Source organism: Pieris napi, chromosome 7 (genome assembly GCF_905475465.1).
Source record: "Pieris napi chromosome 7, ilPieNapi1.2, whole genome shotgun sequence".
NCBI lineage: Eukaryota > Metazoa > Arthropoda > Insecta > Lepidoptera > Pieridae > Pieris > Pieris napi.
The window spans coordinates 9,564,762-9,583,277 of NC_062240.1; the positions used below are offsets into that span (position 1 = coordinate 9,564,762).

Below are 18,516 nucleotides of genomic sequence, written 5' to 3' on the forward strand. Positions count from 1 at the left end.
CCAACACTATAAACGACGCGAAAGTCGTTGTGCGCAGGCGCGAGGGCGGGCGGCGCTGACGTGTTTCATCAGGGACAGCTGACGGCGCGCGCGTGACGTACGCACGTGCACGCATGAACCAGCGAAGCACGCGTTCTCTTCTGTGATTTGTGTTGTGAAATGATGGTGAGACGCAGCGGTAGATACACCGTCAGCTGGCGAGGCTTCAGGGATTTTTCAGCCAATAAACCACCAGACGACCGTAAGTCATTGCGTGTTAACTAAATCCATGTTTTGCACGGATTTGCGGTAATTACCCTAAATCACTGCAGTAGGAAGGTTTCCTTTGGCTGACGTTAAAAGTAAAAGCTTTAGCATTAAAGTATTTTATATATAATAATTTCTAGAACAGTCTTATTACCTATGGTAAATTTTAATAGAATTCTAAGCTTTCCATATAGATAAAGTTGCGGGTGTCTATTAGGATATACATTCTTAACTTCAAATATTTTTAAGTGAGCACATTCAATCTATCTAAGACGTTGATATAAAATTCAGTAAGGTTTTGTTTAATGTAGAAACTAGATTATGTGTATCTCATCAAATACGTTAATTTCATTTATAACTTATCAAAGTTTTATATCGTTCATAAATGAGAAAAATCATGATTCGACTGCAGTCTTCATTCTTTTAAAATATTTCGCGGAAATAACTAAAAATAATCTTATTCGTTCTGATTTCGACTCGCTACACATGTGACATCATTACTGCAGAGTCATTCATCTTTCTGTCTTATTAAAGAACACTATACACTAAATAATACTACTACACTACTACAGATACTTTACATATTATCATTGATATTAATAGACAAAATAGGTTGGTAGACGTTTTTGTAATATCATCGAGATACTGGCTATTTCACCGTGTATTTTCCATTTAAAGCACATATGATCATTTTTCTATGCCTCTCTGAATAAAAGGATTTTAAAGATAAGAAACAATTTAGGAACATAATTAAACAAGCCTTGACTACACAGAGATGGAGAGATATACATTGCCTTTAATTCGAGTACTAAGACTTTTAAAAAACGCCGTCCAATGAATACTTTGAATACTTTACTGTACGTGGCTTTAAGAACAAATAGAGTATAAAAAATTACTTGATTATATTTCTAGAACACGTTCTACAAACATACTTCCTTGTTATTTATTAAAATATTGTTTAAATTAAGTATAAAGATAACAGTGAGATAATATAAGCAGCTACCTCTATGTATTCTAAAGAAATTATTAACAATACAATATACTGTTTTCATAGAATGCCTAGAACACCACCTTTATCTTCATGCAAAACTATTATTTCTTATTTGAATAAAACCATATTAAAAGTGCTTTATAAATATCAGATAATGTTAAAAAAATCTCAACGCCATTTATGCATATACAATAAGCCACATAGAGCCAGATTTTCAGTAAGTACTTACGTGCTCACAGATTTATGAAGAAAACTCATAAACACTTATTTACTAGATATTATTTTCATCGTGAGCTTATTTTCAGTATTAAAATTTCCACAAAGTTGATATATACACATCATAGATACATAAATCCCCTTGTACACAAATATATTTAGTTTTAAAAAGTACCAAGAACCAAGAAATAAGAACTCGTAGTACAAAGTTTATTGGTATTTGTTTTAACCACTGTCTGAAACAAAAGAAAGATCAATACGATTCACGATCCTAAATTTAGAGTCTCGCCTACTAAGTTATTATTAACTAAATTTAAAGATTTATCTATAAAGCAATATTTTTCATTGTGTATGAGATTACATTTTCCATGAACGACTCTCCCATTGCAGAAAAAAACCCCTTTCTCTATAAATTACAGCGTATAAAGACAGAGTAATATGAAAGAATTCTTTAGTTAAAAGAGTATGTACATAAAGATAAAGATGGGACCATTTTATGAAGGGTTTCTTAAATGAAATATGAAATTGTTAAAGAACACGAGTATAGAAACAGTTTATCTTTGCTTATAGAAAAGACTAGGCTCTTAGGCCCTTTCTCCACTGCTCCGGTCCGGCAAACGCTAATTACCGATCCGATTTAGAAACTCACAACAGTACCTCTCCACTACTCCGGCATCCGGTTTTTAACGATTCGATAAATTGCTAGATCGGAACGCGGTGTTTTATCGGTCCAAGTATATCCAAGTATCCAAGAGGTTATAAATTATTATTCACAGGTTTATTTATAGTTTCTTTAATTTGAAAGAATCTGGATAACCTGGACCAAACCAAATTATGTTGTTATTTATTATTTTTTTACACCATAGTATTAGTGAACTATTTATTAAGTAGATTATAATGTTGTAAGATTTATTAAGTAGATTATTTATTTTATTTACATTAATAGAATGTGTGGAAAACGTCCCTTGCCTCTGGGATAAAACAATAGAGGATTATAAGAACAAAATATTAAAACGAAACTCTTGGTACGAAGTTTGTAAGATATTGGAACCAAATTTTGATACACTCGATGAGAGAAAAAAACCTTATTTTTACTAATCGATTATTGTCGGATCGGATATAGTGGAGAAGCGCAATCCGGCCTTCCGATATTTTTCTCATGACTCATTCCGGTTTCCGACGCCGGACCGGAGCAGTGGAGAAAGGGCCTTAGCCTTCATTGACCTTTTCAGTTTATCGAGGGGACTTGAACATTTTCTTCCTCTGATCATTGTATATTATTTTGCTAGATTTTTCTGACATTTAAATAAAGTACTTTTTAAAATAATTAATGTCATAAAAATTAAACTTTCGAATAAAGCTTCATGTACTATCATGAGGCGTCAAATCATTAGTTCAAATATTTTTTTCAGAAAAGGAGGAACCAAAACCAGAAGAAGATTTATCAAACCATGACGTGATATTTTTAAGAGGCATTGTTGAGAGCCCTGATTTTGCGCGGAAATGTGAGGTAAAATATCTATGGTTAAAAGTTTATTGATATATTATAATTGAAGTGAATAGACTAGTTTCTGAACTTTGAACAAAAAACGTTTAGGTAAAAAGTAGCAAACACACGAGTTTGGGATTATAAAGAAAGCGAATTATACTTCTTTTTATTATACTAAGTACTATAAATATTTTAACTTGATCTGTAGAACGCAACTAAAATTTGACCATTACATAACATTGAAATAATTTCTAATAATAATCAATTATTGTAATGATACATTTTTAATTTGTTTATTATCTTTGAAATAACTAACTGAATAAAAACATCAACTCTAAGTAAAATATCAATTATTATTTCGAATCACGCGCACACAATATCTCTTCTTTGTTATGGAAATAGTGTCAAATGTTGGCATCGTTAGACAAAGGCTGTGCACAAACCCCATAGGCTATAAAGACTTTTAAAACTATTTTAGATTATTTAAAAGTAATTATAGAACCTATACAATTTTTTATTTTTCGTTGTGTTAAGTTAAAATTTAAATTAACATTAATAAAGGAAAGATTTTCTAGGCATGAAGTACGCTATGACGTACCATGCAAACAAACGTTAAGTTTTTTAATTGTTAATTATTATTATTTGTTACATAAATACGCATATATTATTTTTTGCTTATAAACTCAGACGAAATTAAACTATAAGTTATAGACAAGTGAAGAAATATTATTTACAAGCATGCTACGTCATCGTTGTTTCGACTAATATCTGAGCACTTTCGCGTCATATGACAGACGAATAAAGGTCAATATTTTTAATTAATTTCAAATACCTGATTTAGATCAGGAATATTAATCAAATGAGGGCAAGTAGGTATCAAAAACACTCGTGAATATTCCGAATTGGACCAAATTGCGGCGGCATTTAAAAAAATGTGGAAAAATCAATTTTTTGACCTTAGAATATCTGTGGATGTGGACACTTTACGATAAGTAGGTTTAGACAAGTTTTAGGGTACCAAAGTTATCATTTATACAAGTTTATGTCTGACTATCCATCATTCCGCGGTTATACACCTTTTATTCTTGGACTGTTATATCTTCATCATGCGTATTAATGGATGAAGTTAAAGCAAGCTACTTTTTTTATATTATGGCAAAGCAAGCTACTTAAAATAATTATAATATATGTATTTAACAAAGACTATTCATATCGTTTATTATATACTATGCGCGATATAAACGTTGTCATTTAAAAACTTTGACACTACAACTTATAACTCGCTATAACTGTCAACAATGAACAGTCCGTATTTGACGATTACAAACATCGCAGTCAAATATTAATAATAAGAAAGTGGAACCAAGCTGCGGTCAAGGGTGTGTTCTTTTGTTCTTATGTGATTTTTCAATAAAATTCAAGTAAATTATTTATTATTTATACTAATAAATAAGTGTTTAATAAGAATATAAATAATGTAAATGAAAAATCTTAACTTTTATATTTCTTTTAATTCAACAATTTTAAATACGCTTAGCGTTAGTGCCACGCCTAATCTTGTTTATGTTAAACAACTGCATTTCTACTGTTGTTGTTATGGTTGAAATAATAATTATAATTTACAGTCGATCGATTCTGAGGAGGATTTGATTGTGAAGCCTGTATCCTTGGACAATGTAAATATAATACGATCGCTCAGCGAATATCGAGGTAACAATATTCGAACAATCGAACAAGCTGAACTAGCTATATTATTATCTCGTGTTCATTTTAAGGTACGTGATTGATTAAGACATTTCATTCTTACTGACGAACTTGTTTCTACACATTTCTGCTGTTTAAATGATTTCTAATATGTTTTGAAAAATATGTATGACTAAGCATTCAAGTATTTTTTAGGCTCTGATTGATGTACATGATCAAGTTGGTAAAATTTGGTTAGAAAGAGGTTCTGGTATTGATGAGAAAATAGACATAAAGGAAGGAACTAAGGACACTGCAGAAGCACTTACGCCAAGTCCAGATCAGAACGGAGACATGCCAGTTGAAACTGTTAAAGTAGTGGGTCTCCGTAAGGTGCCTGGTCAACCATTAGGCTTAACTGTAAGTTTTTATAATCTACAAATAAAATATTTAAAATTTCTTTCTAGTTTTATATCTTGAACCCTTATAAACAATCACTTGTGTTTTTGCATAAATTAATTTGAATATTTCAGGTTACAACAGATGAACATGGACAGTTGATAGTGGCCAGAATTTTAGCTGGCAGTGCGGCAGCAAAGCAAGCACTTCTTAATGTGGGTGATGTCTTACTGGAGGTGGATGGGGTGCAAGTGGATTCTGAGGAACAACTGAAAGAAGCTGTTTCAAAACCCAACGACAGGGTGACCTTGAAAGTGGGACCAAATTTAAAAGAAAAGAGTGCTCAATTAACGAATAATAAACTTAGTGTATGTATCACTAAGTAGCTTTATGCTATATTATTGTGAAAATGTTAATATAACAGTTTTTTGTTTCCAGTGTTATGTTAGGGCGCTATTTGACTACAGCCCAGTAGAAGATACACTCATTCCATGTAAAGAAATAGGATTAGAGTTTAAAAGAGGTGACATTTTACAAGTATGTATAAACTTCTCTAGACTAAAATAATTTATTGCCTGAATACTTAAAATCAAATTTGGAAGACTTAAAAAATTATTAATATTCATTTTTGACAAATTAAATTTCATTTATTACAACACAAAGCATTGCAACATAACCAAAAACTAAGTTTAACTATTCGTATTGAATATTACTAACATATACTTAAAGTCATAAGATCAAAATCAAAAAAGTTAAAATCATTGTCATAATTTATCATGTTTCAGATATCAGATAGAAAAGACCCAAATTGGTGGCAAGCAAGTCATGTCGAGAAGCCTGATGTTGTTGGTTTAATACCTTCGCCTGAACTAGAAGAGAGAAGAAAGGCATATGTACCACCAGAAGCAGATTTTGTGCATAAGATTAGCATATGTGGAGCCAGGGTAAGAGAGATTCTTTTACTGCTCCTCTTATGAGTTAGGTTTGGTTTATATAGAGATAATTAGTTTGTTTTACTTACTTTACTATTTGGGTATTATTGCTAAGAGATGCCAATAAAAATAAACTGGTAATATAAGAATAGCCAAGAGTCAAGTTTTAGTCAAAAAGTGGTTCAAAAAAGTCAGCTAGGCAATTCATCTCTCATATCAGTTCATATCTATCATCCATATATTTTTATTTTTAAATCTATTGATTAATCTACCGTTTTATCTTTATAAGGCTCACACAACATGCCCACAAAACCAAATTTTAACTAAAAAAGTTAACTAAATTTTAACAGACAATCTACATACAGCTCTTAATAATTTTAATCAATACTATCTTCATCACCGAAATCGGGAGGAGATAGGATTCTTAACTTTAATAAACCAAATCACAAAATGTTTAATATATTTTTTCTTGGTTAGATATCCAGAAAAAAGAAGAAATTCGTGTACGAGTCCCGTTCAAGTGTCAAACTAGAAGGTGCTGAATTGGCACTGTATGAAGAGGTGGCTCGTACTCCTCCTTTTCTACGCCGAGTGTTGGCGTTGGTGGGCACGCGGGGCGTCGGACGGAGAACTCTTAAGAATAAGATGATTCAGGAGTACCCTGATAGGTTTGGGGCTGTAATCCCACGTAAGTTAATATTTGTGTAGAATTTTATAAAAAAACTTTTAAAAACTAAAAACTTGTTTTATGATATAATATATATACATCAATTAAATTGAAATAAGGTTCATATTAATAGGTGATATTTTAGATCAAAACTTACTTCATTAATTTTTATTATATATTTTTTTTAGTTTTAGTAGTATTTTTTACCAAGCTTAAGCCTAATTTCTATAAAGTTGAGTGAATTTAATTTACCAGAAAGAGTAGCTTGTATAACAAAATTTATTTAATTTTTAACATATATTTCGCTCGGAAATATATATTCAAACTAGCGACCCGCCCCGGCTTCGCACAGGTGCAATGCTGATACTAAATACACTACATAAAAACTGTGAACATTGTATATAAAAACATAGCGGCCAACTCCAGCTTCGCACGGGTATTGAATATATAGCCTATGTCACTCACTGCAAAAATGATTAAAATCGATCCAGTAGTTTTGATTTATTCATTATAGCCTGCGTTTGCAATGTAAGCGGAAAAAATTTAATTATTTACGACATCACTTGAGAAAACTGAAAAATAACAGTATTTCTCCACTATTTAATGGATGTTATTATACATATATATCTTCCTCTTCACTCTATCTATTAAAAAAACCGCATCAAAATCCGTTGCGTAGTTTTAAAGATTTAAGCATACATAGGGATATAGGAACATAGAAAGAGACTTTGTTTTATACTATGTAGTGATAATGTATGTATATATTTATAGTTATTAATATACTAACTATTAACAACTAGACGAACCCACACATATAAATGTGGTAATTGCTCTCGCCAGATACGTCTCGACCACCTCGGCCTTTGGAAGAGAGTGGGGCCTCGTACTGGTTCGTGTCTCGGGAAGAAATGGAAAGAGACGCTCATGCCGGCCGTTTCCTTGAGTATGGCGAACATAATGGTCACTTGTATGGAACACATTTGGACTCCATAAGAGCCGTTATTAAAGAGGGTAAGTTTTTTCTAATTAATTTGATAAATATTTCATTATATTTTCTTTTTATATCAATAAATATTGATCATCACCTGTTCTGTTTTCTTTTATTGGAAATTAGGTAGATAATATTCTGTGCCTTAAGTTGTTTTAAATTAAATGTGTGTCTGAGTTATAGGAGCCATTTTATGGAATATATCTTACTTATGTTTTATCACTTGTTGTCTAAGATCGAATTGCTCGACATATTCCATGCCTCAATTTTCAGTTTCCGGTCAAAGGCTATACTTTTCCAGTTATTGTAAATTTTGGTTTTTGATTATACATATAGTTTAAGAGTTATTATGTTAATATAATATGCTAATTTAACGAATTAAGGATATTAATTGTCCATAATTACTGTAATTATTTTCTTGTACATATATATTAAGAGCTTGTATAGCAGCTCCTGTGGGGTTTTTAAATAAATAAATCTAATATATAAAATTCTCGCGTGACAATGTTCGTTCTCCTCCGAAACGGCACGACCGAATGTTATGAATTTTTTTTTGCATATTGTAAGTCTGAGAATCGGCTACTATCTTTCTTTCAAACCCTTAAGGTTTAAGGAGTGTCCATCCCGTTTTTATTTTTAGACTCTGAATCAAACAGTCTCTATGGGGCATAGAAAAATGTTCCATATATTGGCAAGTAGCTACTAAAAGGTGGGCTATGAAAAAAAACATACTAAGGCGAAACGAAGTTAGCAGCTAGTATGCGTATTAAAATCTAGAAACTCTTCTGTGCTTCTGTCATGCCGTTTTCGTATATTATAATTAATCTTATTTCTTTATTTAATTTGCAGGAAAGATGTGTATTCTGGATTGTGCCCCACAGTCTCTGAAACTGCTTCACAATAGCAGCGAATATCTTCCTTACGTCGTGATGATTGGATCACCCGGAATAGACCAATTGAGAAACCTCACGTACGCGTCTAACCGGAATCTAACAGTAAGTTACTCTCAAAATAAGTATGACTTATAGCTATGTTTTTAATGTCATAAGCATAGTCGCTTTTTATTAAAAAAAATATAGAGTGTAATTAGACCGCTTTTGAAGCCGGAGAGAATGTGTATGGTTCGGTAGTAATTTTGAGTTATTATTTCGTCCATCGAATTATTGAAACAGATTTAGATGTATTTAATTACTTTGTTAGAAATCCTTTGTAGAATTATCCTTTAAGGGATGAAAGCTATTTACGCTTGATATACCTTTTAAATTCAATGCCTGGAATCGGCAAGTATAAAAAACCATGGTAATGTGTATAAAATGATAAAAAAATTATATCTCGTATAATTCAGTTATGGCATAAGGGCGATAAAAAACAATATACTAAACGGTCTCCTACGCTGAAATACCAATTCCGTGGGTGAAATCAGTAAAACAATTTCTAACAGTTTTTGCTGATCCGTAACAATTACTATTTCGCCGAGAACAAACCCAGGACCTTCTTATTAATTATTAATATGTTATATACGTTAACTGGGCCACAGGCCTAATAACTTGCTTGTTGATGTTTTAAACATTTTTGATTGAAATTAAGTAAAAATATTTGTCATAATAAAGAGTTAGTAACATATTATTTTTGTCTGGAGTCTTCGATAAATTGATAATTTTAAACAATATATTTTATAGCTATTTAAAGTTTTTAAAATGCATGTCTTTGTCATTGTTGTTTAAGAGTTTAATCTAGATATTTAAACAGTAGTTACTGATTTTGCACGTATGACTTCATTTGATGCCTAATAGCAATACAGCTAACGTTGAGAGTCAATTAAAATTCATACGTGCAAAGCCTGCGTAGCTAGAGTACGCTAGTATAGCCGAGCATGTGTGTAGTTCGACCGGCAGAGCTCCATCCGCTACAGCTCAAGACGCGCGCGCACGCTCGAGTCGCTCGCATCGCTTTACGAGGTACGTACATATACTTTACATTTATTATTATTAAAACTGACAACTTTAAATTTATAATTAAAAATGTTCTGTTAATCTAAAAATTTTATGAGTTTTTTTATTATTGTAATTTAGAAGAAATGCACGATATTGTTAAGGTATTTTTTATGTTTCATTAATAATTTTCCTTCATATGCGAGTGTATGATCAGCTTTGTGTGTTCAAGAGGGTAATTATTATTTCAATTACTTAAACTTGAGCCCTCCTGGATATACAGAAATAATATTCCACCAACATTGCCACAACAATCAATCACTCGAACATTTAAGTAAACTCTTCTATATTGATAACATGGATTATTTGCATGATTTTTTTTAAATCGCCCTCAATAAATAATTTAAATTTATATATTCTATACTTCATCAAAAAATATACTTCGACAGGAGGAAGACTTAAAGCAAACGCTAGAAGAAAGCGCCCGTATTCAAAGACAGTACGAGAAATACATCGACTTAGAGATAATAAACACAAACAATGATACCACTTACTCTAAAATAATGGATGCGCTTCACTCTCTATCCACTGACCACCAATGGGTGCCTGTCAGCTGGATTTACTAACATTTCTCATTATACATAGCATTTTCATAAGCATAATCGCCTTAAAGTGTTCTAAGAGACTAGGGGCAATCGCTTTAAGAATCGGTGAACTTTTTGCTTAATCCAAATCTATGAATTTTCTTATTTTCCTTAGAAGAAAAACTTAGCTAAATTTAATGAAAATGTCGCCTCGCAACTTTTAATACCTCCGTTGCTTTCCTGCATTTCCGAAAATTTTCGAAAATTAAGACTTTGTAAAACCATATATTTTTGTATGGAATTGCGCTTTTGAAAATGCTATCTTTATGTTAAGATTATACACATATATTATGTTTAGTAAATAAATATATACTGATTTAAATACAGCACGATTAAGAGATTATGTAAACATCACATTTATTCTGTACTTTTTAAAGTGCAATAATAATTATACATCTTCTCAATAGAATGCAAACAATGTTTTACAATTAGTATAAGAAGTTTGCAGCTAAGCTATCAGTAAAATGTGCAATGTATGCCGAATACCTGAAAAGTTCGAATATTTAAGGGCAATGAAGCAGATATCACTATACAAATCATTCCATTACCCTTGCACTGTCAGTGTTACCATCGCATAACTAACGCCATCTTTAGGATTTTCTAAGTACTTCCCCTAACTCTGGACTTCTCGCCTTATTCATATACATTAATTGTCTTATTATTATGAGTATTTTTCCTCATTTTTTGTTACGTGGTGAAAAGAGATGTTTTGATGTTTGTTGGTCATGAATAAAATTGAGAAAAATACCCTTGAGTGGACGTATTTGGAACTAAAATCCTAAACCTACCTAGTCTACTTTCGGATCGGGAATGGACTATATCAAATATATGGAAATTTGTGTTCATGGTAACTAAAGTTATCATGGTTATTCGTATGTTACATTGCGCTAAGGTTTATTAATTGGGTTTACATGAAAAATAATTCTAAATCTTTAAAATTATTTATAAGTTAAAAACGTGTCATTTATGGTGTTCAAATCCCACCAAATTTTATTAAAAATGGTTGCCAGATCTAAAATCTAGATCAATTTATAAATAGAAATCTGCAAACGATATAAAAATCTTATAATACATATTACCAACCTTAAGTTAAGATTTTTTGTATATTTAGCTTTATCTAATATAGTTTTGCATTTAATAAGTTGTTAATCGCTTATGTATGAATTTAATTGTATACTTTAAAAGCACAAGTAATAAATAAAGACATCACAGTGCTATCACAGACATATTTGTGATAAACCAATAGATTAAGGTTTAAGTAAGTATTTCTCAATTAGCTTTACAGATAAAGTATTAAATCGAAGATGACAATCATATTCATAAGCCACATGTGGTTGCCGAATTTAACTTTTAGTAGCATGATTTTATTAAACCATTCGTAGTGATGAGATAGTCCTAAAGTCAAGAGTATCAGAGTTTAGTGATGAAATCTGTAGGCAGCATATCCGAGTTGAGAGTTTAAGAAACATCGACGATTTCGTAGCAGTGCGTATTTTGCATATACAGTCAAAACCGGTTATAACGACATTGAAGGGACCGTATAGTTGCCGACGTTATATCCGATAGTCGTTATAAGCAATGTCATATATTATATATACACAAGTATAGTTAATATGTATGTACACTATCTACAAGTTATATTATCATAGTTATCTATCTAGAATAGGTAGGTATGGGTTATAATATGGTATGTTAATATTATAATATGTAAACGAGTCAAAAAAGAAAAAAAAATTTATTACGAAATAATTAGGTACAAAAGTAATCAATCATTTTGGTCTGTTTTTTTTTAGCCCAGTCTCAAATATTTTTTGCATTTTACGTTTCATACTCCTCAAGGTATGAGTATCACCAGTATCAAACTGTTCGTTAAAGGCAACAAATTTTTGCAAAATTGTTACAGCGTTAAGAGCCTCCGAAATCGTTGTTGGCTGTTCGTTGGGAGAAAATGCGTAGGTAATATATACCTAAATATATATAATATATGCCTAAATATTCATTCAATGCCTTTAAATAAGATTTAAAATCGTTTGTATTGTTTTGTTTTGCTGAGACAAGAAGCGGTTGGTCGTTATAGCCGATAAAATTTCGTCGTTGTAAGCGATATGTCGCTGTATCCGATGTTGTTATAAGCGGTTTCTTTACTGAATAGTTTACTAGGGATTCGGACGGGACCATACAATCTGGTTGTAATAACCGATAGGTCGTTGTAAACGATGTCGTTATAAACGGTTTTGACTGTAGTATTTTTTGTTTATAGAGTGTTTTATTTAGTAAAACTATCTTGTTTAAACTTACAAGAAATAATTATCAACAAGTTTTTGACAATAGACTCTAATATGTTATTTTTATTTCCGTTGCTGTTTCGCTCACGTTATTTATGTTTATATTAATTTTTGCACATCTTGTGATATATGTATTCAAATGCAATGAAATACAATGTCTGTAAGGTTAATTGTATGTAATTGAAATCGCTTACGCATAGTATAAGCCAGATAGATCAGAATCTCACATTCCGTCCATTTTGTTTTGTTATTTAGCTATAAATTTTATTGTATCGAGAATTTTTCAATATATTTTACAGCAAAGTGCTTTATTTTATTTTTTGCTTTATATCAATAAAAATATTGCTAATGCGCTATATTTATTTATCACTGAGAGTCTTATCGACTAAATAGAAAAATCTTTATGTTTTGAATTTTATGTAATTCAACAATTATTATAAAAGGGTGTGAAGCAAGGACCACATTTTTATGTGCTCTTTCGTTTGTATGTTTTTAATTGCTGTTTCCCTACTTCGTTCGAGTGGTAGAAGAAAGGTGTAAGTATGTGGTCAAGCGATAGTTCGGGCTAAGTGTCGATTTTAATCTTACCCTAAACGTATAGCTTCCCAGTCTATACGTTTAGGGTCGAAGAGTCGAAAATGAGTATGTAAAGATACATACAAACTACTGTAATTACTGTTTATTGATAGCTGCATTAAAGTAACATTTCGTTTAAAGGAACAAATCGTATAGACTCTTGTACATAAGGATAAATAATTTTGGGACTCTAAAAAGATAGTACAACTGCTCTAAAAATTTAATTGCTTCACTGTCAGTAAATGAAACTACTGATTGACAGCTGGCCTGGAAGTGTTTTTGTGGTGTCGTGCTGAAGTCTTAAAGATATTCGGATCAATGTGATTAAGGCCAGTTTCGTTGTTCACTGCTACTAAACTGTTTTCACACTCCGGCTTTTCTAAAAGATGAGGCGCAAGAAGCAGGAATAATTGCTGTAAGAAAATATATCATATAAATTAAACTAGAAAAGAAAGTATGATCCTTTCTACTATAATATGTGGCGCAGTCATATGACATTCAATTATACTTTTGGGGTATTCTTTGCTTCCTTAGATTTATCACAATTAAAAAATGTATAGAAAACTTGTTTGATAGCGCTTATGAAAAGCACTGTCAAAAATTGTCTCTGTTATAGGAAATCTTAATTTATTTATCTACTTGTTTCACTGAGCAAAATAAGTATTTACCTTACTACTAAAACTTTGAAAGAAGATATAAAAATTTGGGTACCTCCGCCCAAGGTATCAGCGGTAAATTAGCGAACAATGCTTGCCAGCCAGGCAAACCTAAGTGCACCAGGGACATCCGGAAATAGTGAGTAAAAGAGTCCGCCAACCAACCCCAAACACCATCTCGCGTCACGAGCCACACTGACCAACTTCCACCCGTGTATATAAGACATACCTGTGGTCATTGTTACCTTAAGCAATTAATTATCTTTGGCCATAAAAAAGATTCAATATACAACATGGATATGGAAAAAGTAATTTTATAGAGCACAACTAAAATTTTAATCTCAATTTATACGCCACAATCGATGGCCTGTTGGATTTAATATGCCCATTTATTTTATTACTAAGACACAGCGCCCTGTGATTAATTAGGTTGTAATGCTAAAGCCTTTCTGGATATTATCAATTAGAACCGGCATTTTAGCACGTTCAACTACACAAACTCTCCTAATATTATCATAGATTTAAAGCAATACTTCTGGAATAGCCACCATAAATTATCTCACCTTACCAATATTGCGGCACAAATCCAGCTCAAAAACTTTACTTTTTGTGTTAAGTATTGGACGAGGTCCCGACGATTGTCTTGTAAAAGAGAAGTCCAAGAGATCCTTTAAAGCCGGTGTCAAGTATAATTCATTCAGTGAGTTTATCCGTATAGATCCAACTGGCAGTATTTCGTCCGCTGTATTTGAAATATTATAATACATAAGCAATGGGTGTGATTGTAAGTATATACCTTAAACATGAATATATAACTATACAAATAGATATAAAAGAAGTACTAGTCTTAAAATATAATGATTGTATCCATATACACAAAAACCTCCAGCTCTAATCAAGATTTATGATTAAGAGCTGGAGTTCAAAAAACATTTCAAAATTGTATATTTATTTCGTGCGATGTCCTATACCCTTGTCCTTAATTCCTATAAGGCAGAATAGCGATAAGGGTCTGAATGTTATCTTTTATAAAAAATATTATTCATATATATATATATATATCAATATATAATATATATATATATATTTATCAATAAAGCAATCTAATTACCAGAATATTTGTAGTGCCAGGTTAGTTGAAATCCATCTGTTGAGTTATAAAAATTTCGGAGATCATCGGGCAAAACTGCTGAATGTTTTTGCTCCCAATTGGATATAATTATGCGATCGCATGGTGTCCTTCTTTCAACAGCAACGTTAGATATACGGGGGTCAGATTCTGAAATATTAAATTGTGGTACGGATTTGCGTATATGAAGCCGAGTTAGATTAGAACGGAAACTTATGAAATATGGTAAATTTTTATTACGTACGTACGTACGTAGGTACGATTAAATTATTAATAAACATACTACCTATGTTTAAAAATATAAGCCCATGTAACAATAAAAAAAATTGTGGGATGATATTTAAGTAGTACAAAGAAAAAAACGTACATATAGTCGCTACGAGTAGGTAGGTATAGGAAATAAAGTGGACGTTACAAAAACACAATTTCTTAATAGAATTCATTTCTTCATTCTGATCTTTCCTCCACAAAAAAGTGGTACTGGAATAGGTACGTCAATTTCGTAAAAATAGCATGAGCTTATCAAAGATATTGTACATCTTAATTTTCAATAGGTATTGAAAACGTCAAAGTGCCGTTCCAAAACTCAGCTAAGTACCTAGGTATGACGCTGGATACCAAACTCCGATGGAAGTTCCATGTTAAAAAGAAGCGTGAAGAGTTGGATCTCCGTTACACTAAATTGTACTGGTTGCACGGAAGGCATTCCGCGTAATCAGTTCAAAATAAATTATTGATTTACAAACAAGTCCTGACACCTGTATGGACATAATATGGTTGCCAGCTGGGCTGTACCAGTAATAGTAACATCCAAGTAATCCAACGATTCCAAAACAAACTGCTCAGGGGAATAGTCAATGCTCCCTGGTATATTCGCAATAACGACCTCCATCGGGACCTTATTATAGAGGACGTCGCCACAATAATAAAAAAGACTGCTGGAGCCCACGAACATAGGCTCCGCCAACACGTGAATGTCGAGGCTATTCAACTCCTTGACACCACGGGCCTAGTGAGAAGACTTAAAAGGACAAAAGCATTTGAACTAGTGAATTAGTGTTAGTGCACGTCAGTATTAAATACACAGTGAGTGAAAGAAAAAAAAATAGAACACAAGAACAGAGTGCCTTCCCTTTAATAGAGACTGTAAGTAGTGTTATTGGACACTTTCTTATGTAAAAATCCTTATTAGTAAACTAGGTTAGATTTAAATTACTTATTAGTCTTAAGTTAGGCTAGATTGTAATGTTCCATGATGTCTTAGTAGACACATAAAAAAGAAAAATTTAAATTTTCACATTGGCCGTTCTGTATTCGTAAATGTTTTTGTTCAGTAGTTTGCAAAATATTTGGTAATTACTTAATAATTATTATTCAAGGAAAAAGCAAGATATAAAAATCAATCGTACTTTATTTCTGTGTACTGTGTACCTAATAGTTATAATGTACATTTTACATAGTTATTACTAAAATATAATGTAAAATTAATAACTGTGACATTTCTTGTTAAATAAATGTCAACATTGCCATCTGTCAGTTTTCAACAATTTTTAATAATTAATATTAATCACGTGACTTAACCTCTACGGCCTGCGGGTTACGCCGTTTCGTGTTCGACAAATAATACAAATAAATAATAATTACGGAAGTATTAATAATTGATATACAAATGACTGAAATAGTTATTTACGATAATGACGACTATTTATAATTCAAATGCTGGTATTTGTTATGTAAAACAAGAGTTTATTATACAAAGACCTAATAAGACTGAAGATACGAAAACTGAATCCCAAAATGCTTCAGGTAAAAGAAAATTTGATGATAATGAAGTGGATTGTGAGACCAAAAAGATTAAAAACGATGAAATAAATAGTACAAATAGTCATAAAGACAAAGTTAAGAAACGAGGTCAAAATAAAGCAAGGCCAAAAACCTTTCAGGATGAAAAAGAGAATAAACCTTGTCCAAGTATTATAAATATATCAAGCGACGAAGAGGCGAAACCATGTCATTATCAAAACTGTAAATACATACACAGTTACCTTGATTATTTAAAATTAAAGAAAGAGGATATAGGTAGTGAATGTCATATTTTCAATCTCAGAGGAAGATGCCCTAGAGGAATTGCTTGTCGCTTTGGCTCAAGCCATATTACAGTAGATGGATACAACATAATAAATAAGGAAAAAGAAAAATTATGGTTAGAGGATACAAGAAACACAATGCAAACAACTTTACAAATACAACTGCAAAAAAAGAAGTATGACTTCTCTACAGCGGAAAAATTAGTTAAATCATTAGACATACGTAAAGGTAAAAAAATTGAATGTGACACCGAAAAACAGAATGCATCTGACTTCACTGAAAAAAAATGCACTGGGGTGGTAACTGATGAAGATGTCATTAAAACTTTACCGAGAGAAAAGAAAACTATTGATTGGGAGAATAAATTATATTTAAGTCCCTTAACCACTGTAGGAAATCTACCATTTAGAAGAATTTGTAAATTATATGGAGCTGACATAACTTGTGGTGAAATGGCACTCTGTGAATCACTTTTAAAGGGTGCTAAGCAGGAATGGGCTTTAATTAAAAGACATGAATCTGAAGACTTATTTGGTGCTCAAATTTGTGGTAATAATCCGTTTGCCATAACAAAAGTAGCACAACTTCTACAAGAGAATGCTGAATTAGACTTTATTGATCTAAATTTGGGTTGCCCTATTGATTTGATATATAAAAAGGGAGGTGGAAGTGGAATGATGCACAGATTGCCAGCATTAGAAACATCTGTTAGAGGTGCATCAACCATTTTAAATATTCCTTTCACAGTAAAAATGAGGACTGGTGTGTATCAGGATAAAAAAATTGCCCACACTATTATGCCCAAAGTCAAAGAATGGGGAGCTTCTTTGATTACATTACATGGTAGGTCTAAAGAGGCTCGGTATAGTAAATTAGCAGATTGGGAATATATAGAAACTTGTGCAAAAACAGTCCATCCTCTCCCAGTTTATGGTAATGGTGATATATTATGTTATGAAGACTACATCTTTAAACGTGAATTAGCCCCATCACTCCAAGGTGTAATGATTGGGAGAGGTGCACTTATTAAACCATGGATATTTTCTGAAATAAAAGAACAAAGACTCTGGGATATAAGTGCTAATGAAAGGTTTGATATTATAAAAAAATTCACAAATTATGGATTGGAACATTGGGGCTCAGACACTCAAGGTGTTGAAAATACTAGACGATTTTTATTAGAGTGGTTATCATTTCTGTACAGATATGTACCTGTTGGTATTTTAGAAAGACCTCCACAAAAGATAAACGAGAGGCCCCCAAGTTATTTCGGGCGCAATGACCTAGAGACCATGATGGCCTCGGGTAATTGTTCAGACTGGATAAAAATAAGTGAAATGCTATTAGGTCCTGTTCCAGATGGTTTTATATTTTTACCAAAGCATAGAGCTAATTCATATTAATTACTTATAATAAATTTTATTAAAACTACATACCAAGAAGTTTTGTTACACCTAAAGTTATGTTTTCATAAAAGGAGTCTTCAGAAACCAAATCCACACAAAAACTCATTTCAAACTAGGCTTGTTAATAATTTGGAATAAATTGCTCCATTAAAATAAACATCTTGGTTACCATAGTAACTCTACAGAGTAG

The 18,516-nt window shown here is 31.9% G+C and overlaps 3 protein-coding genes across 4 annotated transcripts; 2 read left to right on the top strand and 1 right to left on the bottom strand.

The window, feature by feature from the left end:
- The first annotated feature begins 94 nt into the window (after positions 1-94).
- Positions 95-10,826, top strand: LOC125050991 (protein PALS2). 2 transcript variants are annotated; one of them, XM_047651102.1, is made up of 12 exons: positions 95-241; positions 2,866-2,963; positions 4,568-4,717; positions 4,842-5,045; positions 5,159-5,392; positions 5,463-5,561; positions 5,810-5,968; positions 6,434-6,644; positions 7,464-7,634; positions 8,461-8,606; positions 9,495-9,569; positions 9,992-10,826. In XM_047651102.1, exons 1-12 carry the CDS (start codon positions 160-162, stop codon positions 10,166-10,168), a joined length of 1,806 nt encoding a protein of 601 aa, XP_047507058.1. In that variant the 5' UTR covers positions 95-159; the 3' UTR covers positions 10,169-10,826. The 2 variants fall into 2 exon arrangements, with proteins under 2 accessions (XP_047507058.1, XP_047507059.1); XM_047651103.1 differs by lacking the exon at positions 9,495-9,569 and having other exon boundaries at positions 97-241.
- A 2,304-nt stretch (positions 10,827-13,130) lies between these two features.
- Positions 13,131-18,496, bottom strand: LOC125051357 (tubulin polyglutamylase complex subunit 2). The gene is made up of 5 exons (XM_047651613.1): positions 18,357-18,496; positions 14,815-14,982; positions 14,267-14,445; positions 13,759-13,932; positions 13,131-13,460 (listed from the first exon to the last, which is right to left on the bottom strand). The coding sequence occupies exons 1-5, from the start codon at positions 18,430-18,432 to the stop codon at positions 13,296-13,298; spliced, it is 762 nt and encodes a 253-aa protein (XP_047507569.1). The 5' UTR covers positions 18,433-18,496; the 3' UTR covers positions 13,131-13,295.
- Positions 16,386-18,353, top strand: LOC125051356 (tRNA-dihydrouridine(47) synthase [NAD(P)(+)]-like). The gene has a single exon (XM_047651612.1). The coding sequence runs from the start codon at positions 16,527-16,529 to the stop codon at positions 18,321-18,323; it is 1,797 nt and encodes a 598-aa protein (XP_047507568.1). The 5' UTR covers positions 16,386-16,526; the 3' UTR covers positions 18,324-18,353.
- Positions 18,497-18,516: the final 20 nt, after the last annotated feature.

What these genes read in the sequence shown, in the direction of transcription:
- LOC125050991 (XM_047651102.1), top strand. Translation starts at nt 160, where the DNA reads ATGATGGTGAGACGCAGCGGTAGATACACCGTCAGCTGGCGAGGCTTC. An exon ending in GTCAACCATTAGGCTTAACT is followed by an intron (nt 5,046 to 5,158) that starts GTAAGTTTTTAT and finishes TGAATATTTCAG; the next exon opens with GTTACAACAGATGAACATGG. An exon ending in TAACGAATAATAAACTTAGT is followed by an intron (nt 5,393 to 5,462) that starts GTATGTATCACT and finishes TTTTGTTTCCAG; the next exon opens with TGTTATGTTAGGGCGCTATT.
- LOC125051356 (XM_047651612.1), top strand. Translation starts at nt 16,527, where the DNA reads ATGACGACTATTTATAATTCAAATGCTGGTATTTGTTATGTAAAACAA.
- LOC125051357 (XM_047651613.1), bottom strand. Translation starts at nt 18,432, where the DNA reads ATGAGTTTTTGTGTGGATTTGGTTTCTGAAGACTCCTTTTATGAAAAC. An exon ending in CTGGCACTACAAATATTCTG is followed by an intron (nt 14,446 to 14,814) that starts GTAATTAGATTG and finishes TTTCAAATACAG; the next exon opens with CGGACGAAATACTGCCAGTT. An exon ending in TGTGCCGCAATATTGGTAAG is followed by an intron (nt 13,933 to 14,266) that starts GTGAGATAATTT and finishes CAATGACCACAG; the next exon opens with GTATGTCTTATATACACGGG.